Raw genomic sequence first — 27,769 nt, forward strand, 5'->3', positions numbered from 1 at the left:
TAGATACTATTGATCGTTGTTAATCTTATCAAACCAAATTAGCAGATGTTTTACAGAGTTTCGGAACCTGACATAACTCTATTGACGAACGGAGACCAAATTAGTTTCTGCCAAGCTGTACGCCGTGGAATAGTTAAAGATAAAAAGAACATCTATTAGCAATTGATGACTCGGTGAATTGTCTCTCAAAGTAAACTATCCACGGTAACAGACCCCAATGAACAACCTGCAAGACAAATGTGGCTGTCACAGCACACCAACACGTCCAACGACCCGATACACACTCCCGCCGCACAACATTAATTTTTCATGTGCTGATTCAGGAGATAAACGGTGTGATTGACGCCAGTGCCCCACGCCTCCTATTGACAACCCCTGATCGGGTAATTTGCCTATGGATTTAGCCGGAAACAACTATATGTTGCTTTGAATTAAATCCTTATCATCTGATTCTGGTGCAGATGAAGACAGCTGAAGTTTCGGGATGACAAGTATCAATATTATAATACCTTACCTTAACAAGGACAAACACAATCGATGTGGTTAGTCGTCGATTGATAAGCTGAATTAATGTTAATTCCTGTAAATAGCTACCGGGACTGGTAATATAAGGATCATGTTTTAACAAGTGCATTGTTGGATTACAACGAACAGTGTCCACTTGCTTACGAAAACACTGATCTGATTGCTAGTATATTCAATAGGATTTTAATTGGATTTTTAAGAATTTATCATTCTCCAGAAGTTTTTTTTTTTAGAAATATATATACATGTATATATATATATATATATATATATATATATATATATATGAATATTCAAAGAGACAATGGTGATTTGACTTGTAGTGCTCTGAGTCGGCGGTGAGTAACATTTATATTCATTAAGTTTTCTCCGAGTTCCATTGATTCTGGCAGTCAAGGTTTGGGAGACCAAGCGGGGATTACCAAGGACGTGTAGGATTTCTAAATTTTTCATCTTCAGATTCAACTTTATCTCAATAGCGACTAGAACAGTACTTCTAAAACTGTGTGAACTTTGTCGTAAAACTTCGGCGATTAGTGACAGCGAGGGATGCATCACGTGTTTTAAGTGGTTTTGTTTGGTAGTGAAGATAGTGACACTGGGAGGAGGGTGTGTCGATCTGAGACAGAATTCCAAGGACGTGTTTCTATAAACATTGTACATTCTATCCGTTATCGATTTCGTCAGAATTTATTTAAAGTCAGGACTCGTGAGAAAAAGACGGCATTTTTTAGTTTGTTCATGTTACTGCCATTACTGTCATATATATTATGTAACAAGGAAAAACGGACAAACCATATAATGTCCTTGTGTCATTTGGATATTCGAGCATAACTGTGAAACCGGAGCGGTGCTGGTGGTTAAAGACAAATCGACCTCATGTGTGTGATCGACGATTATTTTGCGCGTTTTGTTTAAACCTATTCTAACAGTAGGCTTCCATCATGAACAACACTACTTTGACCGCGACTGACCAGTTGGAGCCCGTACCTATAATATTTATTTGGTCCTTATTGACCATCATTGGTTTGACTGGGAATAGTGTTGTCATCTATATAACAATTTTCTACGCCGTGAAATCTGCTACAAATTCCTATATTCTTAACCTGGCAATATCAGACATGGCTTTCTTGATTGTCGTAGTTCCATTCACGTGCTTGGCGTTTATCTTCAACTATTGGGTGCTCGCCGATGGTGGATGTAAGCTGTTCATCTTCACCCAGTATGTGAGTATCTAACGAATCTTCACCCAGTATGTGGGTATCTAATGCCCTAAATATTACATCTAATCTTCACTCAGTATGTGAGTATGTAACGCGTCAATCAGTATGTGAGTATGTAACGCGTCAATCAGTATGTGAGTATGTAACGTGTCAATCAGTATGTGAGTATGTAACGTGTCAATCAGTATGTGAGTATGTAAAGGGTCAATCAGAATGTGAGTATGTAACGCCTCACTCTTCTACGCGAGAAGAATTTTTTTTTGTCTATTAACAATAATAACTTCCATTCATATGTCGATTTGATATATCCCTGTGAGCTCGAAATAAAGGACACCACAGAGTCGTCCACTTCTGCTTCATACTTAGATATTTTATTGAAAGTAGACATTAACGGCAAACTGACAACTCAACTGTATGACAAACAGGATGATTTCAGCTTCTCCATCGTTTCCCATATTTATGTAGAAATATTCCATTATCACCTGCATACGGTGTTTATATATCTCAACTGATTCGATATGCAAGAGCTTGTTCTACGAATAGTCAGTTTTTAAATCGAGGTAAACCACTGACAAAAAAGTTGATGCTACAGGGGTTTCAACGGTCTCGATTGAAGTCAGCATTTCGCAAATTCTATGGTCGTTATAATGATCTAGTTCGTCAATACAACCTATCATTGGGTCAAATGCTGTCTGACGTGTTTCATACCGATTGTTAAACCGTTCTTGGCACACTGATTTTGACTACGAATAACTCCGTTTACTTGATCAGGATATAGGGCTCATGGCGGGTGTGAACGGTCGACAGGGGATGCTTACTCCTCCTAGGCACCTGATCCCAACTCTGGTGTATCCAGGGGTTCGTGTTTGCCCAACTATATATTTTGTATTGCTTGTAGGAGTTGTGAGATTGATCACTGTTCGTTATTTTCGCCTTTCAGTATGTGAATATGTAACGCGCGTCACTCTATGTGAATATGTAACGCGCGTCACTCAATAAGTGAATATGTAACACGCGTCATTCAATATGTGAATTTACCGCGGGTTGTAATTTATACACTGTGAGACTGGGTGTGTATGTGGATTTACCGCGGGTTGTAATTTATACACCGTGAGACTGGATGTGTATGTGGATTTACCGCGGGTTGTGATTTATACACCTTGAGATTCAGTGGGTGTGTATGTGGATTTACCGCGGGTTGTAATTTATACACCTTGAGACTGGGTGTGTATGTGGATTTACCGCGGGCTGTAATTTATACACCGTGAGACTGGGTGTGTATGTGGATTTACCGCGGGTTGTAATTTATACACCTTGAGACTGGGTGTGTATGTGGATTTACCACGGGCTGTAATTTATACACCGTGAGACTGGGTGTGTATGTGGATTTACCGCGGGCTGTAATTTATACACCGTGAGACTGGTTGTGTATGTGGATTTACCGCGGGCTGTAATTTATACACCGTGAGACTGGGTGTGTATGTGGATTTACCGCGGGCTGTAATTTATACACCGTGAGACTGGGGATGTATGAAACGCAACTTGGATAAATCCCAGTATACACTTGATTAGACCTCATTCAGGTTCAATCGTGTGTGGGTGACAAATTACACTATTTATTTACTGTAATAAATTGGAACATTATTCTATGTGTTGTACAAGGTGGTTAAAAATCAAAAGTCAAATATAGATTAAACTAACAATCATTGTCTTGCAAGCTATATAAGAAATAAATGTGTAGATGTATATTACCGCATGTAAACAAGCAGAATTTTATATTTATACGTAAAACTAATGGCAAACAAAATTATCCAGTTTAGACATAATAAGCAATATACATGCAAGAGCGGTCACCATCTTGCTTCTTTACATGCGATTCCTAGTCCATTGTGACGGTCCAATTGTTAGGGGGCGGATAGGGTGAAAGGGAGGGGTGGGGGTGGGAGGGGGAAGAAAAAGGTTTAGTAGGTTTTATACTTCTTTTTTAAAGCTCCTTTCATCTTTCCCATTTCACCACTAATCTGCACCAAATTAATCGCACCGGATATATAGGTATTCGATGCCATTTCCATTGTGTTTTGACAGACAAAAGAAACAATTTACAAATACAGAAAACAAGAGGCCCACGGACCTTATCGGTCACCTGAGTACTAGTTAAAAGTATCACTAGTCCCAATAGCTACGGAATCATGAAAAAAATCCTGTTCTGAATATCTTCGCTAAATTCTAATATTCAGCAACATTGTAAAACAAGATGTGTTCTTAAAACTTCAATGCCCTCAAAAGTGCATACACTGTCTGATGAAAGGCTTCACATAATATATGTATTAACAATAAACGATATGACCAAGTTGGCCCCATCCTAGACTTAAAACCCTGCGGTTGCAAAATTCACCACTTTTTTTGCTATTCCTAAATGTACATTTAGATTTTATAAGGTGTCATCAAACTTAAAAGAAGTCCTTCAAATCATTATAATAATTTTGACACCACCCTGAAACCAAACCCTTACCCCCTAGGATCATGAAATTTACAATTTTTGGTAAAGGACTACCTACTCCTTTTAAATATCCATTTAGTTTCAATTTAGTATTAAGAGCATTAAAGCAGATATCATTTGTACATGTATATTTTGCACATATACACTATATATACCAAGTTTGACCCACCCTGGAGTCAGCACCCCTACCCCGGGGATCATGAAATTCACAATTTTGGTAGAGGCTTTCCTGCTTTACATCATTATGCATTTAGTTTTTCTTACACATGTGCGGTTGTAGAGAAGATTTTTTGAAAATTTGTCAATTTTGGGCAGTTGTTACCCAACCCCTAGAGCAGACAGCAGGAGTCCTGAAATTTGCAATTTATGCCTTCCTTGTCCCAAAGATACTTCATACCAAATTTGAAAAAAAAAAATGAAATAGTAGTTATCAAGAAGTTAGAAAATGTTCAATTGTTAACGGACGACGCACGACGACGGACGTCAACCAATTGCAATAGGTTACCTGAGTTTACTCAGGTGACCTAACAAAGAATACATTTGCAATATTGCGTAAGCCTGTTATATCTATATAAATATAATAACCATTGCAGTGGATATGGGTAGTAAACTGGCATGCCATACCCAATCCCCAGTATCCATATGAAATGCAATTTAACACTATTTAGGGGGTGGTGGGAGGGGGAGATGGCTAAACCCCTGTCCGCCCTCTCAATTGTTACATGGGTAATGGAGGGGCGTGTCCTAATATTTTGGTTGATTAAATGCATGATAAATTGCATCACTATTAGCAATCATCATGGAAGGAATGACAATTACATTTTGTATATATATGCATACTTGCCCCATATATAGCGTTATTATACATATGTGATCACTGTTCTAACGGTAGTTTAGCATAATTAACTAACATCATAATTATTGTTTTCCATGTAGTTTTCACCAACTTAGCCTATACGTGATTACTGATAAATCGTAATCCACATAATTCATAAATCGCAAACGCTGTACATATTTAATCGTTTGTAGTTTGGAGCTCTTGGGCACTGAAGCAAGATCTATGGTGTATCTTTCATAAAGAACATATCTTTATGTCTATATGTTCATCGGAACCAATCGGAACATCGCTAGACCAGATTATGACCCTTGTTGAATTAGAATTTAAGGTCCAGATTCTGAGGTTGAATGATATACTTTATACCTATACCACATCACAGCTCTAACAATGAGATTTATAATGGGATATTTGCATGTTTCAAGATTAAAAAAAAACGTTTTAAAATAAATTTTTATTTCAACTTGAATATTAAATTTCTGTTAGAAACACACGCTTCCGTACTACAGTTCCTGTTTAAAAGACTTGCTTCGTTGTCTGCAGGGGTTGTACATAAGAGGGTGTGGTTGTAATCCTCTAGTGGGGTTTCTCGGGGCACTCGGACCTCTTCCCACATTTTATGACCCCTTCACGCAAACATCTGTGCAAACTAGAACCCACAGGAAATACACTCACAAGCTTTCATGAGTTTTCCTGGTATTTAACATCGAAGTTAATCAAAGACTTCTTCATCGATGCATACCAGCCCGCCTATGTATGAACGCTTGATGCTAAAATGAATAATGTTTTATATCTACATTTCATAAATGTTTGGCTTTGATATCCTTCGCATATTAAAGGAGTTGGTAAATCGAATGAGAGATCAATAAAACTGTTGTGCATATCAATGCAATTTTCTTTTATGGTAACTATATCTGGATGTAGATTAAAAAGCTTCCATGAGGTTCTCATGAAATTTTTAAAGTCATAACAAGATCAAATATCAAAACAAAACACCCCCACTCCCGAAAATGCATTTATGTAGTTATACCAGCACCTCAATATTTCAGGGAATAGAAAGGGTCAGTTGGCAGGTACCAATAAACACAGATTTGTTTCTGTATCTGTATAAGCGGCCAGTCATCTCGGCGTGAATCGGGAGTTACAGGGTATAATCTAACGTCCAAGACGATAATTACTTATACACGAATAATCGTTTAGATAGAACAGAGACTTTATCATAATCCCGTTTTTCCTTTGATAATTAGATTCTAGACGTTTAAAAGCGGAGTAGAAACATAAGATACAAACATCGGTTTTTGACATGGAAAAATAAGCCGCGGATTTCACCAGTACAGCTATCGGATACTGATGCAGATCCTTTATCATGTAAAACATGTTACTTCTCTTGATTTTTGTAAGCTTGTTTTTCATACAGCGCTGTGCTTGAGGGCCAATTATTGATGTTCAATCCCTCAAATTTTGTTCAGGCAGATGTTTCAAGGCCTATTCGTCACAATATCAGCAATGGATAGTTTTTCCTTTCAATTTCCGCAAGAAATTTTACTACTACGCAAATCTTTCAACTGTAACTACATTTTTTCTTCAAATATTCTCTCAACTTTTGCATTTTTATATCAATATACATTTTTGTCAATTTTGTGTTAATTCATTTTTATCTGTCTTTTTTTGCACAAATTATATATATATATATATATATATATAAAGCACAAACAAACAATTATAACACCCAACCTTACGTTTACCCCTAGGATCTAAACGATACATGTGAAAATCAATTAATTAATATATAAAGCACTAAATAATCACAACTAGGTACTGAAAATTTTCGCCCCAGCCCGGGGTCGAACCAGCGACGTACGGCACCCACCGCCTAGCAAGATTGTCAAACCAGTGCGTAAGTCCACTCGGCCACAATATATATATATATATATATATATATATATATATATATATATATATATATAAAGCACTAAATAATCACAACTAGGTACTGAAAATTTTCGCCCCAGCCCGGGGTCGAACCATATATATATATATATATATATATATATAAAGCACTAAATAATCACAACTAGGTACTGAAAATTTTCGCCCCAGCCCGGGGTCGAACCAGCAACCTACGGCACCCGCCGCCTAGCAAGACTGTCAAACCAGTGCGTAAGTCCACTCGGCCGAAGTCGTTGTGGCCGAGTGGACTTACGCACTGGTTTGACAGTCTTGCTAGGCGGCGGGTGCCGTAGGTTGCTGGTTCGACCCCGGGCTGGGGCGAAAATTTTCAGTACCTAATTGTGATTATTTAGTGCTTTATAAATTAATTAATTGATTATCACATGTATCGTTTAGATCCTAGGGGTAAACGTAAGGATATATATATATATATATATATATATATATATATATATATATATTTATTGTTCAGGCAGATGTCAGGCAGATATATATATATAATGGTTATGATTTTCCTACTGTACACCGGTGTACATATTTCAATACTTCATGATATTTACGCGGACTTATTTCTGCAGTATGTTTCCCTGATGCAACATTTCTCCAGCACTAAAGTATAAAATGGTGCCATTGGATTATATCTTGATGTCTAATAAAGCGGTACATGTACTAGTTGAATTTTGAAATCGTAGCTGTGTGTGTTGAAAACGTCATTTCCTTTCACAAATAAATGTTAACTCGGTGAAAACCTCATTTCCTTCCACAAATGAATGTAGACTGGGTGGGTTTATGTGGAAGATGCTAGTCTACGCCGTACGTGTGTTTATTGATTGTATATTGTTTAACGTCCCACTCGAGAATATTTCACTCATATGGGGACGTCACCACTGTCAGTGAAGGGCTGCAAAATTTAGCCATTGAGCAGGGAGGGATCTTTATTGTGCCATACCTTCTGTAATGCGGGCCTCGGTTTCACGTATTCATCCGAAGGACCTCCCCATTTAGTCGCCTATTACGACAAGCAAGGGCTACTGAGGACATGTTCTGACCTGGGTCCCCAGGAATTACGCAAAAATAAATTCCATTGTAAAGACCCTTACACTGTAGTTCTGTGAGGGTGGGCTAATCATGAGAAAAAAGTAGACTTTCTGTTATGTTACGAAAGATGGATGGTCAGTCACCTCTAGTTCGCTCAGGTTTCACCGGTACACAACAATTAACGAGGAAACCCACGTGCACATTGGCATAAGTGTCTGGGCAGTCACTATTTAGCATATACACCGGTACACAGTAAATAGCGAGGACACCCACAAGTGTTTTCTTCAAAGTAGCTGAACAGTCGCTATTTATCAAAGACATAGAAAAACTCAACAAAAGAGAACAGAAAGATGAAAAACGAGGACAAAGATGAAAATCAATACGAAGAGACAAAATCTGTCTTCATAATTCATAGAGGAAATGAGAAATTAATGGACTTGTTATGACGGAACAGAGTTTACATGCCATTAACAATCTACTTTTATTGGTTCAATGAAGGAATGGAAGTATCCGATGTTTAACGCTTTTTCACTCATTGGTACTATATACATCACGGAAGCTCAGTTAAGATGCCCCATTCTTCGTCCTCCTGGCATTAAATGGTTATCATTACTCTTGCAACGTTTGTAGACAGTGGCTCCCTCACACCGTTTGTAGACAGTGGCTCCCTCACTCCGTTTGTAGATAGTGGCTCCCTCACACCGTTTCTCCTTATAATGCTAGTTATTGGGGATGTAAAGGACCTGTATATCTCACCGGGAACCGGAAAAGTTGTCCCGAGGCAATCCAAAAATATTGTTCTTGTTGTTGATCATTTTAGTGCTTTATATACTGTTTGTATTTGACCTTGTATATATCTCTCTCTCTCTCTCTCTCTCTCTCTCTCTCTCTCTCTCTCTCTCTCTCTCTCTCTCTCTCTCCATATGTATCTACCTCTACACATCTATTATAGAGTACTTTTTGGTAGGGTATATCTACCTCTACACATCTATTATAGAGTACTTTTTGGTAGGGTATATCTACCTCTACACATCTATTATAGAGTACTTTTTGGTAGGGTATATCTCTGAATTTAAATGATCCATTAACGTCAACATAGACTAAATAAAGGAAATGTACAAACACATGTAGAATTAAACCATCGGGTCAATCGTCACTAACATGCATGCTTTGTTTTCTCAAACCACGAACAATTCATTCCACGAAATTGTTCAACAGAATTCATTGTATCGAGAAATACTATAATATAATTTGAATTAGGATGCTTATCCGTATTTCTCTGATGTTTATTTGTGTTTGTCCATTAATGTCATTGTAATGGAATACTTTGAGAAGTGATCACGAGATATTGGGATTTTCCTAACAGCTGTATCAGATTTAAAATCCTTCTGCGAAGGGAGATGCGGGGGTTTATGATATTGTAATAAACAACATAAATCCTGCATACTAAGCAATGAAAACTAAGAGCAATATGTAATAGGGTTTGATTCAGGTAATTGGTACAGGTAATCTGAAAACAAAGCACAGCCTTTATAATGACATGTGAAAGATTTCAGGTCAAATAGTCATATTGAGTTTTAGATTAATGTACGGTTCTTAGAAAATTTCTGTATAAAGTCATGCATACTACAAGTCATTAATTCTGTCTGATGTATTGTGTTTGGTGAAATAATCGAGAGTCGGACTATTACATATGAACCAGTGTTAACAAATAAACAACAGCAAGGCTTAGGTCAAATGAAGCAGGTAGATGAACAACCCTGAGTTCAACATAAAGGGACAACAAAGCGAAGGATTAGATTATCATTTTCCTGATTCATATCTGCTGATCAAGCCCTCTGAAAGCAATGTTAGCTCTAAATCTGAAAATTTTATTTTGTTATCAAAATGTGCTATTATGATAGTTTTGCATGTAACCTTTTACTATAGTCATAGATAAAATTAAAATTAAGTTTAAGATTTTATCAAAATAAAGATTTTGATTCTATATTGATTGAATATATATATCAATTTTTGTACGGGAAGACAATAATGTAATCTTGCTTCATCCTCTGGATATGTTTTCTAACAGATACATGTAGCAATAACAAAGGTTTATACCTTATATTTTGTAATCAAAATAGTAAATCACAATTTACAAGAAATGATTTCGACACAAAATGACAGCTAATATTGCTATCAACCAACTGAACGCTTCGATCCACCCACAGAAAAATTAAGTCCACCGACATAGCGCTTAGATCCATCTACAGAACAGTGAAACACTACATGTCCTGCAGGTAATAGTCAGTAATATCCACTGGCCGAATCATTACTGAATCTTAAGAGGAGAAAAAACCCGTGTCTATTTAAATCATACTGATTCCTATCGAGGGAATTTTAGAGTAGCGGCCCTTTGTGTGACGTCACCGAGGTACGTAAAGACGTTAATCGAGGCTCTCATTTCGAGTAGGGAATATAGAAATCTTGCTGCTCTAGATTCATGGCTTATACATGTAACTGGTACCAACTCGATATGAGTGATCTGATGTCGTTCTCTTGTCAGATTCCATGCAAGTAATCCGATAAGACTGTTTACTCAGTCAATATCCGATAGATATACAAGTGCAAGCAAAGTCCAGGCTCGATATTGCTACATTTACAACTACGGTTTTCTCAGTTCGATGTTTACCATATTCTAGCCCCAAATACAGCATTTTCATTAGCCTTTATTGTATTCAAAGATTTACCTAATTTAAATTGTGTAAAACTGTTGTAAATCATCTTTAGAAGTTGCCTCGTCTCAGAGTTTGCACTTCAATAATCACAGTTAAGAAACAGGCTTCACAATGTATTCTCTAGATGAGTGTCTAAAGCGCATAAGGTAGATCTTAAAGACTAATCACCTTCGCCTTATTCTCCCTATAACTTATAAGAACAACAGAGATGACTTTATCTGATATATCATTCTTTTCTCTAACCAGTTTTTCCTCATTTGCATCCATGTTTGAAATTCCAAACATTTCCACATACGACCTTCCAATACTACGGCGTCGACAAGGGAACATGTTTTGAAAGGATAGCAAACTGCAGAGAGTGTAATTTTCACATATGTTATTGACTCTATCAGTCTTTAGAGTAAAGTAACTCTATTTTTCAAAATTCACTTCCGGTCGGTAGTAAGATGGGTTGCAGAGGGCGGTAATTGAACTTTTCCTTGAGCTTTGACTGTCAAAACAATTTACCGTCGCACCAGAGATCATAATTATTCTACAGAAATCGCACCACAATTCATGAACTTAAATATAGAATCATGATAATATTCCAAACAGAATGCAGAATAATTTTCAGATAGATTGTAGAAGACGGAGATGCTATTCTAATCTCTAGTTCATCTAGCAGGGCTTAGCAAAACCGTCATCCGAAAGCAATGAGATGGAAACTTCCATACGAGTAATTTAGCCCCGCAAATTACTTCTCGTCATTATTCAAGTGCCTGATTTCGAGGGGATCCTATTGAAAGGTCCGTTGAAATTGTTTTGCGATATTAAAACTACCATTCTAAGGGACGATTGGTGTTAATCGTTGTTCGGAGCATTAATTTGTTAAGTGAATGGAGTTTCACAGACAAGAAAACATTTAGTTTTAGGAGTCCCGGAGGAATGTCATGTTCTATGTGAATCTTCAGTGTGATAGCGTCTTACAGCGTTTCAATTTATTGAAAGCTGGGTTGATCTGGAAAGTACAAGTTAAACGAGGATAATAATTTTCCTTCACCAAGAGGCCGGTATTAGAAGTGAAAGTCACAGGTCTTTTGAATATTACCTTGGTAACGGAGGTCCCGGATGATGGTAGGCGTTGGCATGACAATGAACGACCACCTCTATAGCCGTAAGCGCTATATAGAGATCAAAATTTGTATTTTCACCTTCAACTACATGTATTTCCCATTTTCAAACGCATATTTTCGTAGAAATTTTATATAAAGGGCACATTGCGATAAGTGGGAAAAAATCCTGGATTCCTGGACTTTCCCCGAAAATGTGCACATTCTATTAGTTTCCTTTCATCAAACATGAAGCGCACCAGAGAATCTGATTTCTATTGATATGACACATAAAGCGAACGATAGAAAAAAGATCAATAATGTTCTTGGTGTTTTGTAAAAAAAAAAAAAAAAAAAAAAAAAAAAAAACTTTCACGAGTAGTTTTTTTTTTTTTAGCAAATAATATAGTACTGAAGCAAAGTTGCAAAACTTGACGCGAGATTTTTAAAGTTTTATCAGCTGCCGTATTTTGTTTGATGTTAAAAACCAGACCAAAATTTTGTTAGTATGATAAAATATGAAAAATAATACGATGACAATTGTGACAAATTATTTACGGGTATGAAAGGAGTACTGGTCTACTCAATGTAAGGAGAAAACGATGATTTTTAATGCTTATTTGTGAATTAGTGACGTTTACGGTGGTTACGCGCATGCACGCCAGAAAAATATTACACACAGCATGGGAGTTACAGTATATAGTCGTACTAAATGGTGATTTCATGTTAAACATAAAATTTAACTCCCTCCATTGCTCAAATTGATCCCCTCTTCCCTGTTTTCCTCTGACTGGCTAAGCCTGCAGCTGTACACTTTTTCACATCGCATTTCTAAATCCCACGTGCAACGTCACGTTATCATAAATATTTCAACATGGGAAGTTCACTATTCGACTCGGAGATTACATAATCAGATAGGAAATTAGCTTTGATAACTTTTAACCCGATTGAGTTAAATTGTATATAGTGTAAACTTATATACAACTTGATCAAACATTTCGGTTGAGCATCACTGAAGAGACATTATTTGTCGAAATGAGCATCTGGTGCATCAAAATTGGTACCGTATAAGTTTTACATTATGACCCCTGGGTCGAGGCCTCTGCTGGTGGACTGTTAGTCCCCAAGGGTCTCTACAGCCCAGTAGCTAAGTACTTCGTTACTAGCTTGAAAATACGGATGTATATTTAATTGCTGTTATAAAATTTAGAAATTCATTTCAAAATTAAGGATTGTCTCCCTCATGCATAGCTCTTATCCTTAGACGAATTTGGCTCCACTTTTTTGGCACGCTGTTTTTGGCTATATTTAGCTCTAAAACTTCATAGTTATTTCGGATTTCAAACATTTCGGTTGAGCATCACTGAAGAGACATTATTTGTCGAAATGCGCATCTGGTGCATCAAAATTGGTACCGTATAAGTTTTACAATATGAAATACATGCTTTATATTCCTACGGTGTTATCCAACGAATACGGAATATATAGCTTTAAACAAGACAGACCTGTATGTAAACCGGTAACGCTTTAATCATATACCATCTTCAGAGTCTTTCAATTTAGATACTTAAATACTTAAATTCAAAATCATTGTTACCATGCAGTCGTTGATTCAAGTCTGCAAATCCTGGGTAAAACTACTTTTCATGATCACTTATTAAATAGTGTAAATTAGGAAGCTTTCAATTTCAAAATGCCATTGTACATACATGTATATTGTGTGGTGGTCCTACTTTTTCTCTCATTGGATGTTGCAATTGTTAGTGCATGCACACTGAAAATTAAATAAAAGCCCACAATGCAATAATTACCCATAGCTCCATTGACCTACATATAAAAGCCCCATCATACAAATAACCCAACTAGTCATTCCCCATACTTATATTGAATAATAGACTTTTCACGTTGAAAGAGTATTCGTGCGTCAGTCCATATCGAGAATTAGAAGCAGATACTTACCATGGATAAGATGATGTGTCAAAATCTTGTATGATATAATATTAACGTATCACGGGTTTTCTATGTTTTGCTTGGTTTATGTATCTTCGAGAAATTTCGAAAAAATATATGACATCGTCTTCTAGTTGATATGATTCCTATATGATTTAGTGACCGTTTAATCACGCTTTGTTTTATAGTGTCCATGTTCAATAATCATGGCAGGATTATACGTGACAAGAAATGGTGTTGTTTTTTTTCATTCAAAGATATTACAGTGTTATCCAACATCTATAAGCTATAATATAAAACAAGCGAGAGAGAGAGAGAGAGAGAGAGAGAGAGAGAGAGAGAGAGAGAGAGAGATTGCTGTAACATGTAAAGAGTAATCTCCCTTAACGAGTTCACAGATACATTGGAAATTGGATGAGTACAATTTTCAAAAGTTTCCGTTTTCTTTTATTTTATTCCAAGAAAACTGGGATGAATGATTTATTTGCAGTCTTCAAAAACGGAGTGAATATCAATCATTTTCTTTTATTCTCTAGTAATTTGCATTCAGTTTTATACATAGTAATTATGCTCCTGGGAGTCGTTTTCATTAGAAGAAATATCAAGTTTTCGTATTCGTCAGTTGCAAATCACACAAAAGCGTAAATTTACTTCAGATCTAAGGAGGAAAGCATAAAAGACACGCGATGTTTCCCAGAAGCTCGAGAATGCTTTCTCAAGTCTCTTCAATGTCCGTACCTGTGTACCTCTATATAAATGTACCATGTATTTATGATTATAAACCAACTTAATTCCTATACAAACTCTCTCTTGATTTTAACAACACTTGCTACAAATAAATCTCTTTCAACAACAATGAAAATGGACACTGAATTTATGTTTATAGAAATAAAATGAATTATACATTTCACCGAATGGAATCTCATTTTGTCAATGATGGGAAACATGCATATCACAACTTTGGAACATCACAGGAAATGTGCAAGTCCCATAAGCTTTAAGAATTTGATATTTGCGCTAATATGCAAAGAAATATACGAACCTATGCATCGAGTTTGCTTGTAGCGAGTGTCCTTAATTAATTGTTCTAGAATTTATTCTATGAATCGTGATGGTAATCATTCAAATAGTGTAGTTACTAAGATTTGATCTGAATCATTTTCGATAGATTGTTTTGTATTTCATGTGAAATACTTTACAATACCTGTAACATCCACACGTAAAAGCGCTTACGAATTGTTTGACCGAAGAAAAGACCAATTACAATCAATGGTACAACGATTAACATGGTGGTTTAACTGGCATGGATAGCATAGACAACTTGAACTTGTAGTACATTTCAGATATGCATCATTCGGCGAGATCGGTCGCAGTGTGGTATCTAGAGCGTTCACTTCGTAACCGGGAGGTCGTGAGTTCGAGCTCCGCTTGTGCCATGGGCATATCAAAACTAAAAAGTGTGAGAATCACATGGCTTTCGAATATAAACTTTAAAAATGAGGTCCTGTGTCTCTGCAGGCGTTGACACGCTAAAGAAACCTCACTGCTATGGCTCTGGGCGCCAAGAATAGGTCAAATTAGTGTACTTAACAAAATGAGTGAAAATTCTCGACGGGACGTAAAACAGCTAACCTTTAGACTGGTATTCGGTCATTAATCTAAATCAAAGACATCAATAAAAATAATATATATTGGCCCAAATATTGTACGTAATACTCGCCTCCGTATTTTGTGTATTTCCTCCGCCATTTCCAATGTGATTTTTAATGAGAAACTATGTCCTGATTTTCAAATCAAATTTAGATTTCATTACAATGTAAAATATGCTTTGTTTGAATTCCATCGATATCGTATTTACATGTTTACGAAAACATTTTGCTGTTTTTGGATTTTATATGAAGACTACTACATGTGTAGATTAGAAGCATTTATAGAATAAAATAGGAGTTATGAGATTGATCACTGTTCGTTATCTTCACTTTTTCATGGATATTTATATTTAAATCTGGATGCAAAGTACAAGAAAGGTGTGTTATAAACACATATATATATATGAATAGATATAATTAAATATAGTTACATGTATGATACAAACATAGACAATAAATATCTGTACTATGTAATATTTATACTACCTGCTGTTTATGCATTACATTGAAGAGAAAAATATCAAGAACAGGTAATTTGTACCATGACAATAATCCTGTGGGGACCCGGGTTAGAATAGATCCTCAGTACCCCTTGCTTGAGTAAGAGGCGATTAATGGGGCGGTCCTTCGGATGAGACCACATAAACCGAGGCCCTGTGTCACAGCAGGCGTGGCACGATAAAGATCCCTCCCTGCTCAAAGACCGTAAGCGCCGAGCATGGGCCTAAATTATGTAGCCCTTCACCCGGAATGGTGATCTCCATATGAGTAAAAAATTCTCGAGTGGGACGTTAAACAATATACATGTACAACCAACCAACCAACCATGACAATACATTTATAGTTAACGTTTACTATTCAATATAAGATTTTGAACAATATACATTTATAGTTAACGTTTACTATTCAATATAAGATTTTGAACAATATACATTTATAGTTAGCGTTTACTATTCAATATAAGATTTTGAACAATATACATTTATAGTTAACGTTTACTATTCAATATAAGATTTTGAACAATATACATTTATAGTTAACGTTTACTATTCAATATAAGATTTTGAACAATATACATTTATAGTTAGCGTTTACTATTCAATATAAGATTTTGAACAATATACATTTATAGTTAGCGTTTACTATTCAATATAAGATTTTGAACAATATACATTTATAGTTAACGTTTACTATTCAATATAAGATTTTGAACAATATACATTTATAGTTAGCGTTTACTATTCAATATAAGATTTTGAACAATATACATTTATAGTTAAATTTACTATTCAATATAAGATTTTGAACAATATACATTTATAGTTAACGTTTACTATTCAATATAAGATTTTGAACAATATACATTTATAGTTAACGTTTACTATTCAATATAAGATTTTGAACAATATACATTTATAGTTAGCGTTTACTATTCAATATAAGATTTTGAACAATATACATTGGCATTTTCGGTGAGAAGTCTTTGAACCGTATTAATGCCGTTTGATATAGAACAGGAGTTAAATTAGCTTGATGTTTCCTTATCTAATATAATTATAACTGGTCGCCAATAACCACTATTAATATTATTCGGAGAATATTATTCTAGAAAACGTCTTATTCGAATTATGTTCCAGCCATTTTAGTCCTGCGTGAGGCTTATGTGTGAAGGCAGGGGTAATATAGTGCCCACTGTGTATATTGTACATTTATGGCTTGATATTGAGGGAGATATGAATAAGTATTCACCCTCGGGGAATATTATTTATTTTGGGTGAATCGTCACCACTCCAGAACAGTCATGCAATAAATTGTTTATCATGCCGAAACAAAGCAAGACTACAGAAATGTATTTGAAATTGGGATCCGCTCATTTAAGTGTAGCTGATCTAGCCCTAACAGAAGCACCACGCGGTCAACGTATTATATCTAGAAAGTACACAGCTGGTACAAGCAACGACATAAAGTGACAAGATAACCTTTTATCGTGTTTCCTTTCTCCCAAGATGCTGATTCTTTCACAGTTGGTGAACTCATTTGAAATGTATTTTAGAAATTTTTTCTGGGCCTTATCCACTTACGAGAAATGTCTCGGATGCATTATGACATTACAATAATCACGGTTGACCTTGATGTAAGTTTATGGAAAGTAGACGAGGTCACACGACGTCCCGAGACAAATCGAGGGAAAGTTTGTCGACTCAATCACGTAATTTGCTCAACCAATAGTAATCCAATAATCTTAGTGTCCTTCCCTTGAGATGTATAATAATAATAATAATAATAATAATAATAATAAAAAACAACTTTCAACGTCTGCTTGTGAGATAGGAATCAATTATCATTGTTCAATTTGAAAGGCTGAGAGCTACATTTATGTTGTAGTTACATGTAGCGACGTTGATCCTTCTCAGCAGTTATGCTCGGAAAAATCTCACCTGGGAAATATTTGTACCTGTGATAAGATCGGGCATTATATTCCCACAGCTTTATTGGTCACGTGTCATCGTAATGTACATGTACTGATATAGTGAAATATATTCCGTGAAACACTTTACCACGGCAACAAGTTTTGTGAAATATTTTGCGTTCAACGTGTGTATTTCGAAACCCTATGAATTCTATAGAAAATAAACCCTAGTCACTCAATATTTAATGTTATTAGAATATAACGGGGGGGGGGGGGGGGGGGGGGGGTGTAAAGTAAGCCAGGGAATATTTATCTTCTTATTTGTTATTTGCTGTCTCTAATATCGCAAATTGAGTTTTACCGCGTCGCCAGTAAAACTGATGTTGCGACCGTGCAATCAGCATAAGAGAGAGAGAGAGAGAGAGAGAGAGAGAGAGAGAGAGAGAGAGAGAGAGAGAGAGAGAGAGCGCAGTTAGCAGTAATTTCCATTTTAAGGTATTCAATGTATAACGACTATATTTCATATCTAGTAAATGGATGGTGGATTTTTGTGATCATTTAGAAGGGTTCATCAAATAAAGATAATCCAGGATTTAGGGAGAGGTCTGAAATAGGCTATGCCTGCTGCCCAATCCCATTTACTTATTAGTGAATAAAATATTGTTTAAAAATAAATAAAAGATAATCCACCATAGGAATTTTCTAAATTTTGATTACTGATTGATTTATTTTACCTAGAATTTTACATTGAAGTCTATGGGTTGGTTGGTTGTATATTGTTTAACGTCCCTCTCGTGAATCTTTCACTCGCATGGATACGTCACCATTGCCGGCGAAGGGCTGCAAAATTTAGGCCTATGCTCGGCGCTTACGACCTTTAAGCAGGGGGGAATCTTTATCGTACCACATCTGCCGTGACACGAAGTCTCGGTTTTTGTTGTCTCATCACATTTAGTCGCCTCTTAACGACAAGCAAGGGGTACTGAGGACCTATTCTAACTCCACGGGTTAAGTATATGGGAAGAGCATGTTTTATCAAAATATTTTTGAAAGAAATTATATTTTCATACAAATGTCTTGGTACTTTCAATTCATGAAAATATGAAACAATACATATGTATTAATCATTTACGGCATTGATTTTTAGAAAGCTAAATTTTTCTTATCTTTACGAAGGGCAGATAACTCTTTAAAAAAGTCTCGAGTGTGAAAAGGTCAGCTCTAATCATTTACCAGTCATATGAATTTGACGTACTTCACTTTCATGATTATTTAACAATAAACATTTATTTTGATTTGAATCATTATCCTTTCGTTATACATTGAATACCTTAATGCAATATTCGCCTTCCTGTATGCTCTAGTTACAGTGGAGGGACACAGTTTGTGACTGTTATTGTTGATAGTCGTTCCTCAATCAAAATACATAATGTCGTATTAATGCATACAAGTTGCATTCGATTCACAATTTTTATTTTTGCACGATTGTAGAGGTGATCAACTTGTGTCATGCGCATTCTGTGTAATGCATGTTCCTGTGTAATGTGCATCTTGTGTAATGTGCATCTTGTGTCATACACATCCTGTGTCATGCGTATCCTATGTAATGCGCATTCTGTGTCATGCGTGTTCCTGTGTAATGCGTGTTCCTGTGTAATGCGTATCCTATGTAATGCGTGTTCCTGTGTAATGCGTGTTCCTGTGTAATGCGTGTTCCTGTGCAAAGCGTGTTCCTGTGTAATGCGTGTTCCTGTGTAATGCGTGTCCCTGTGTAATGCGTGTCCCTGTGTATTTCGACTCTTCTCTTCCCATTGTCTCTTTACACTGTTATCGTATTTCACGGTGCAGTCCGACATCTTTTTTATCCTATAAATACATATCATTAGAGTGTATCTGATCATTATTACAGGTTTATTGTGCAGAATGCTGTGACCTTGGGGACATGTATTTTCACACAGGAACAGTAACTTTGTAAACACGCGTTCTGTATCCAAACTTCCGAGCTGCCAGACATCGTGTTGGGTTTAAAGCAGTAAAAACGATAACCGGCGATATTTTCATCTTATATAATTAATATAAAACAATACACTGCATTTCCGAGATGAATGCTAGGGAAGACAGAAACAGGCAAAATATGATTATCATGATAATTAAACATTAACACGTAAATGCAGGGTCCCTTTTGAGATTAAAGCGCACTATGATATGCCTTGAAGGGAGACATCTGTTTTCTCTGCGCTTCTTAACACCGTCCGCACGCAATATATGCAGTATATATTAATCTCATCTTTGAATGCTTTCGGGATCTCTAGCTATTTGCTGTTCGTTGGTTTTAACACTTGTTATGTTGATACTGATCTGTCGATCGGGTTTAATGTAGAACTGTTGTTATTGCTAACCTACAACGGAAATGACGTAGGGAAGACCGAACATTTCAATCCTGCTTTCAAAGATTATGTTTTGGTGTCTAGATAAGAATGCGAACACTTTCCAGGACGACAATTATATAAAAAAAAATATGATAGAATTTGCAACTTTTTTACTCAGAATTTGAATTTGTCAATTTACATACAAGGTGTTGCACGTCTCATGTTAATTTCCCTAAAGGTGTTGCATGAAAGATCGATAAAATCAAATTATTGAAATACATGATAAAACCAATTGGAACTTATGTCTTGATTCAATCATTTTTGAAAACAAGTTTAAAAGACGTGTATTGACAAAAATTAGCTAAAATAATTCGAGTTTAAATCAAGCAATGAGCGATTTATATGGTTTTTAAAAGTTAGAATGGAGGAGGTATCCCTGAATTTCAGAAAAAAACTGCCTCCGTGAAACAAATGAATTTAGCATGTACATGTATATGTTCTTCGAGTTTTTCACTCAGAACTGTCGCTTTGAAATTTGTTTCCTGGGGGCATTTGTTTTGGAGGGGTGTAAATTAAAAAAAAAAATAAAAAAAAAATTGAAACTTCACTGATATTATCTTCAACTTCACCTGTACGTTAATTTTCGTAGTAATGTATGGTCTACTGCGTGGTTCAGTGGGTAAGGTAATCGACTTTTATATGCAAAGATGTTTTCTTTTTTAAAACGACCGGGTTCGAATATCTCATGAGCACTATTTTTTTCATATTACTATTACTATTACGTTTTCCATCTAGGTTTTTTTTTCTTAATTGAAACACATCTCTGTTTCTATGAATGTTTCATGTCAAATCTCTGTTTATCATCGAGCTGAAAATTTTCAAATTTCATTGTTTAGAATGCTTAACTAAAGTGTTTCGAATGGTCAACGAAACGTTTAATGTCAGTTGTCGAGGTACATGGAAGATACAGAGCTTACACATGATGAAAAATGCAGTTTCCGCAAGGCTGAAACACTGCGGAAACACTGCGGAAACTTAGGTATACATAAGGTTTCTGCCAAGTTTCCGCTTGGAAACTTCAAGTTTCAGCAAGATTCCGCACTCCGGAAACTTAGGGTGTCCACGAATCCATATAGTTTCCGCAACGGAAACTTGCTGAAACCTCAAGTTTCCGCGAGTTTACGCAGTCATAAACCATTGACATACATATGGTTTATCATAAGTTTCCGCAGGCGTAATCCATCAACATGCATATATGGTTTATCATAAGTTTACAATTCTTAATTTACAAGTTAATTCTGAATACAATTAAATAGTTTCATAGTTTCTAGTGTTTGACACATCTCATCATGTTTTAAACATGTAATTTCCTATCTCACTTGTAAAAAAACCCCAGACTACGTTCTCGGACATTTCAATGCATACTCTGTGTCCATCATGCTTTCCAGGAGACAAGAAACAACACACAGTGTACGACACAGTAAACGCATGTTCCTCTTGTGGTGTCTATGTACTAATTAAAGTACTGATGTGATCATTGTTTCTCGTTTTAGGTCACAGTGCATGCGACATGCCTGACGTTAATGGCGATGACGATCGACAGATATCTTGCCATAGTGTACCCGATACAGTCGATGAACTGGAGAAACACTCGCGCTGCCACGTTCGTGTGTCTCGGAGTTTGGTGTGGTAAGGCTGTTTTCATTGTGATTTCTCTTTACGTCGATAAGCGTCTCATCACAAGGAAAATAATTTACACTTTAGAACCTTATAGTTTTAACGAAATATGTAACGGATTCATCGTGTTTACCACCAGCTCATTAAGCAGAAAATTTACACGTCTTTACCACCAGCTCATTAAGCAGGATATTTACACGTCTTTACCACCAGCTCATTCAGCAGAACATTTACACGTCTTTACCACCAGCTCATTAAGCATAATATTTACACGTCTTTACCACCATCTCATTAAGCAGAATATTTACACGTCTTTACCACCAGCTCATTAAGCAGGCTATTTACACGTCTTTACCACCAGCTCATTAAGCAGAACAATTCATCGTTTTTAATACCAGCTCATTAAGCAGAATATTTACACGTCTTTACCACCAGCTCATTAAGCAGAATATTTACACGTCTTTACCACCAGCTCATTAAGCAGAATATTTATACGTCTTTACCACCAGCTCATTAAGTAGAATAGTTCATCGTTTTTAATACCAGCTCATTAAGCAGAATATTTTGCACGTCTTTACCACCAGCTCATTAAGCAGAATATTTACACGTCTTTACCACCAGCTCATTAAGCAGAATATTTTACACGTCTTTACCACCAGCTCATTAAGCAGAATATTTTACACGTGTTTACCACCAGCTCATTAAGTAGAATAGTTTACGTCTTTACCACCAGCTCATTAAGTAGAATAGTTTACGTCTTTACTACCAGCTCATTAAGCAGAATATTTTACACGTCTTTACCACCAGCTCATTAAGTAGAATAGTTTACGTCTTTACCACCAGCTCATTAAGCAGAATATTTTACACGTCTTTACCACCAGCTCATTAAGTAGAATAGTTTACGTCTTTACCACCAGCTCATTAAGCAGAATATTTTACATGTCTTTACCACCAGCTCATTAAGCAGAATAATTCATCGTGTTTAATACCAGCTCATTAAGTAGAATATTTTATAAGTGGGTCGTGTCATTCTAACATGTAAAAATGATAGCATGTAACGTTGATCTGAATTTCCAATCTTTACCTGTTGTTGGGTGGATACTGTAACTTTTATCTGGGTATAGCAATTTTAAAGTGAATTCTCTGATCAAAATTTTTTCCGTTTCTCTTTCATTTTTCGCATTTTTAACTTCATCTACAATAATGAACAAGAGGCCCATAGGCATTATTGGTCACTTGAAGATTAGTTTTTAAGTATCAATATCCCGAAGAGCTATGCCATCAATGATAAGTTTCCAGTTCTGCATATCTAATCTAAATTCTAATATTCAGCAACAGTATAAAAGATGTTTTCTTAAAACACAAAGTCTCCCGAATGTGTCCATACTGATGGAAGACTTTACAAAACATAATCTAAATTATATAAATATTTACACAATATGACTATTTTTGACCTGCCCTAGAGTAAGAACCCTGTGGTTGCGAAATTCAGAATTTTGGTACATCACTTTCCATTTTCCCTAAATATGCATTCAGTTTTATACAGTATCAGCAACATTTAAGAATTTTTTTAAATATCACTATGATACATGTAATTTCAGCACCACCCTGGAACCAAAACCCTTACCCTGAGATCATAAAATTTAATCAACATAAACATGAACACTCTATGCCAAGTTTCTCCCGAACTTTGAGTCAACCCGACGATCATGAAATTTACAATTTTGGTAGATACCTCCCTGCTCTACATGACTATGCATTCAGTCTTTCTTTCAGATGTCCAGTTGTAGGGAAGATTATTGAAATTTGGTCAGTTATTTTGGCAGTTTGTGCCCCGTTCTGAAGGCCCCAGGAGTGCGGGAGTCCTGAAATTTACAATTTATGTCCCAAAGATGATTCATACCAAATTTGAAAAGTATTGGAATGGTTGTTATCAAGAACTTAAAAATGTTTATTAGGTAACGGACGACCAACGATGACGGCTGCATACCGATAGCAATAGGTCCGCTGAGTGACTCAGGCGACCTAGAAACTAGGTCACTTTTGAATGAACCCCTGGGTAAAGGGTTGGTTGACTGTTTAGTAAAATACGCTCTGTCGAGAATATCTATACCCCACCCAATGAAGTTGCGGATGGTATAATGTTTTTAACAAGCCTGTCATTCCCTTTCTTGTCAGCGCAACACCTCTGAGACCGCTCAGCAGAATTTTGTAAAACTTTGTAGTTGATAAGGGTACACTGTGTTAAAATGTGCCTATTTCCAGGAAATTTTGATTCAATAATTTTTCTTGAAATTATTCCCCTTTTGAACTTAAAATTTTGAGCCCGTTTGTCCTGTTTTTGTCGGCGCAACTCCTCTGTCGACAGAATTTCTTGAAACTTTGTAGCTAATGAGTAAACACTGTGTAGATATGCATGTTCCCAGGAAACTTTTATTCAACAATTTTTTTCTGGGATTTATGCCCCTTTTAAACTTAAAATTTCAAGCCCGTCTGTTCTTCTCAGCGCAACTCCTCTGAGACCGTTCAATAGAATGATAAGTACACATAACGTAGATGTGCATATTCCTAGAAAACTTTGATTCAATCATTTTTCTGGGAGCTATACCCCCTTTTGAATTTAGAGCCCGTCTGTCCTGTTCTTTCAGTAATGCATAACATTACCATTCATTATGTGAGGCATTGTTAAGCAATACTGGAGCGTGGGGTGTATGCGCTTGCTCACTTTTTCTTTCATTCACTCTTACTCAGACGTCACCAGCTGTAAGTGAACTACCACAGAGTTAGACCTATGCTTAGCGCTAAGCGATATGAGTGGTAAATTCTCGATGGTACGTGAAACAAACAATCCATCAATCGAACTCACGACCTCCCGGTTACGAAGCGAACCCTTTACCACTGAGCGACCGATCAACAGTACATCATAAAAACATTTTGTTTAATTGCTCGTTAATTTTCATTTAAAAGCTTGCTCAAATTACAAGCCCCGGGCTAGATCGGTTTTACATGGAAATGCAGGGTAAAAATGATTATACAAGAGTATAGATTAAATACAATGTACATGTAGTTCACACGATGGGGTTTTTGATTAAGTTCCAAGTTAACGTACATGTATTCAATACGCAACTTCCGAGATATCAGCCCTTCTGTGCATGATGGAGGCACGTTCAGTATTCTATTGAACGCTTGGGTGGGTACAAGCTGTATACACATATTTTAGACTAGCTATATAATAACGGATGAAAGTTTTGATTTTGTTTATATCAGCCGTTGGTATACAATAAACGGACCATATCGGATATATATTTGTTTGAATTAGGCCATTAAATTAAATATGAAATTATTTTTTATTTCCTCTTCTGCATGAGTAAATGTTAATCAAAGAAAGATGGTGATTCTCAATTTTTGTTTTAGCTATTTCATTATTAAATAGTCATAAACTTACTTATATTGTGTCTCGGCACTTTGAGTGGTTGCATGATGTCTGATAATCGGCCTTTAGGCAATATATGAAGGCAGCAATAAGCATTTGTACCCATCGCGTGTGGACGAAAGTATGTTTTGCGTCTCATTGCACGTAAGAGTTCGACAAAGGGAAATAACTATTTGGCAATTTGGAAAAATTGCGTATTAATTTTTACTTTTGTTAGCGCAAGACGTCTGTGAGCATTGTTGCCCATATGTCTCTTTTTTCTATAGTATCCATTGTCCTGTCACTGCCGTTTGCTGTTTACAATAAGGAGAAGGTGGACAGTCAAAACAACACTATCTGTGGACCGGATTGGCCGAACCATAATATCGACAAAGTTGCCACCCTTGCCGTCGTAATGACGTCATACGTCATTCCACTTATTGCTATCATCGCTTGCTATTCCAGAATTTTGCTCCATCTTTGGAGAGGCGGGGCTAAGATGAATAACAGACAGACAGTAAGTAATTAATCTATGCTTGTTGGAAGCAATGTTGGTATCACATAGCAGTAATAACGAATATCCATTAAGGCATGTGTACGAGAAAAGTAGAGAGTTTGCTGATAATCCTAGTAATTTTGTTTCATGGCCGTGAGTGTTGTTTCTGCATACTCGTTACTTGCCGGTTGAATGATGATGATTGTGATATTTCCCCACAGACTTGTGACTTAACTGTGCTATTGCTATTTGGAATAGGAAATGTTGCAGGTTGAGGATAAATATCGTTTTCAAATTCTCCACCTACAAAGGTGGTATACATGTAGATTTATCATGGCGTGTCCCTCTGTAAGATGTTCAGAACACAGTCCGTATTGATTTTGTGGTCAGAGGGTCAAAAGTCTAAAATCCTGATTGATCGATACTTACATATGTAATTGGTAAATTAAAAAAAAACAACAACAAAAAAACCAACAAAACAAAACAAAAACCAACAACAACAAAAACAAAACAAAAAACCAGTGCATGATCAAAAATGACAATTGTGTTCATTTATATGTCCATGTGTATGGCTGTACATAGCAGGCTGTCTTTTAACAGTGGTGAACAGATTGCTAGCAATATCAGAGATTGTATCTATTAGTTAATAATTCATAAACAATTAACGATTAATTTCTGTTCTTAAAGGTATTTCACAATTTTCACCAGAGGGCATGACAAACCATTTCCTGACTCGATAACAAAGTAAGATAAGGTCTCGTGAAAGTCGAGAGGGTGGGGTAGGTGTTCAGGACACACCCTAAGACTGAACCTGTCTGGATCTTTCGTACATTCATTATATAATGCGTGTTGAAAACAACCAAAGTAAAATAATTTTCCAACGAATGAAGGTTCACTTCAAAGCAGGGCCGACGGAGCAACGAAGAAAACCCCTACTGTAGTGGCGGATCCAGGATTTCCGAAATGAGGGAGCCCACATGTTAAAGTCAAGTATTTGCTTAAATACTCAGCCATTTTGGGTGTCTAATCTGGAGTTTTACTCACATTATTTTGTAAAATGTTTGCGAAAAAGAGGGGACCCGGGCCTCCTACCCCTCTAAATCCGCCACTGCACTGTACATCGCTCAACCACCCCACCTGCAATCTAGAATTTGAAAAAGCAATATTTTTGGATGTTTCTTATTTCTTTAATAAGGTTACGTTACCTATATATTTAAAAGTACGACATTTTCCGTGTCAAATATTTCGATTGTAGTTTCTCTAGTGTTAAATTTTATGCAATTAGTTGTAAAAAATTTTCACAATCAAAACGTATCGCTCATAAATGAAACAACAATTGTTTCGTTAAACATCACACGTACATTCCGACACAGCATTTCATAAAAGTCATACTGGTATGAGTTGATCATGTGAGTATGTGACGTCACAATGAGGCCCCGCCTCCTGGTGAGAAGTATAAAACTTGCTTTCTCCATTAGGAGTATTGACACAGTCACGTGATCACTAGTGTCCCAGGAGTAATGAGTGTTTTTTAGTTCCTATGATTTGAAAAGTTCGTTGTTTTTTTTGTTTTTTTTATGTGGTTGCAATGTTACAAGGGTCTCTATCGTTGGTATGGTTTCACCGTGTGTATCTTGCACTATATAATACAAATATTACGACATTTGAGAAGTAAACAGGACCAAATTTGATTAGTAAAAGGTAAAGAAAAAATACCGTACCGCGAAATACAGAACACACACAGAGCACGTATAGGCTTAAAATAAACTCTTGGTATAAATATTGAAATATTAGAAATATCGTTGGATATTAATTTTAGCTATTTCATTATTTATTTTGATACATGTATTTTCTGTTTTCGATTCCCATTCCTAATTGCCAATCCGTCTTTTCATCTGACTCGTTATCACTGATAACCAACGATGTCACA

General features: G+C 36.2%; 1 protein-coding gene across 1 annotated transcript in view; it reads left to right on the forward strand.

The window, feature by feature from the left end:
- Window positions 1–790: 790 nt before the first annotated feature.
- The window catches only part of LOC125665378 (kiSS-1 receptor-like), a 39,117-nt gene continuing 12,138 nt past the window's right edge, over window positions 791–27,769 (forward strand). Inside the window, exons 1-3 of the mRNA XM_056151117.1 lie at window positions 791–1,751; window positions 21,808–21,943; window positions 25,631–25,860. Coding sequence (XP_056007092.1) covers window positions 1,470–1,751; window positions 21,808–21,943; window positions 25,631–25,860 — 648 coding nt within the window. The 5' untranslated portion in view covers window positions 791–1,469. The remainder of the gene's footprint in view (window positions 1,752–21,807; window positions 21,944–25,630; window positions 25,861–27,769) is intronic.

The sequence above is a fragment of the Ostrea edulis genome, chromosome 10, assembly GCF_947568905.1.
Source record: "Ostrea edulis chromosome 10, xbOstEdul1.1, whole genome shotgun sequence".
Lineage (NCBI taxonomy): Eukaryota > Metazoa > Mollusca > Bivalvia > Ostreida > Ostreidae > Ostrea > Ostrea edulis.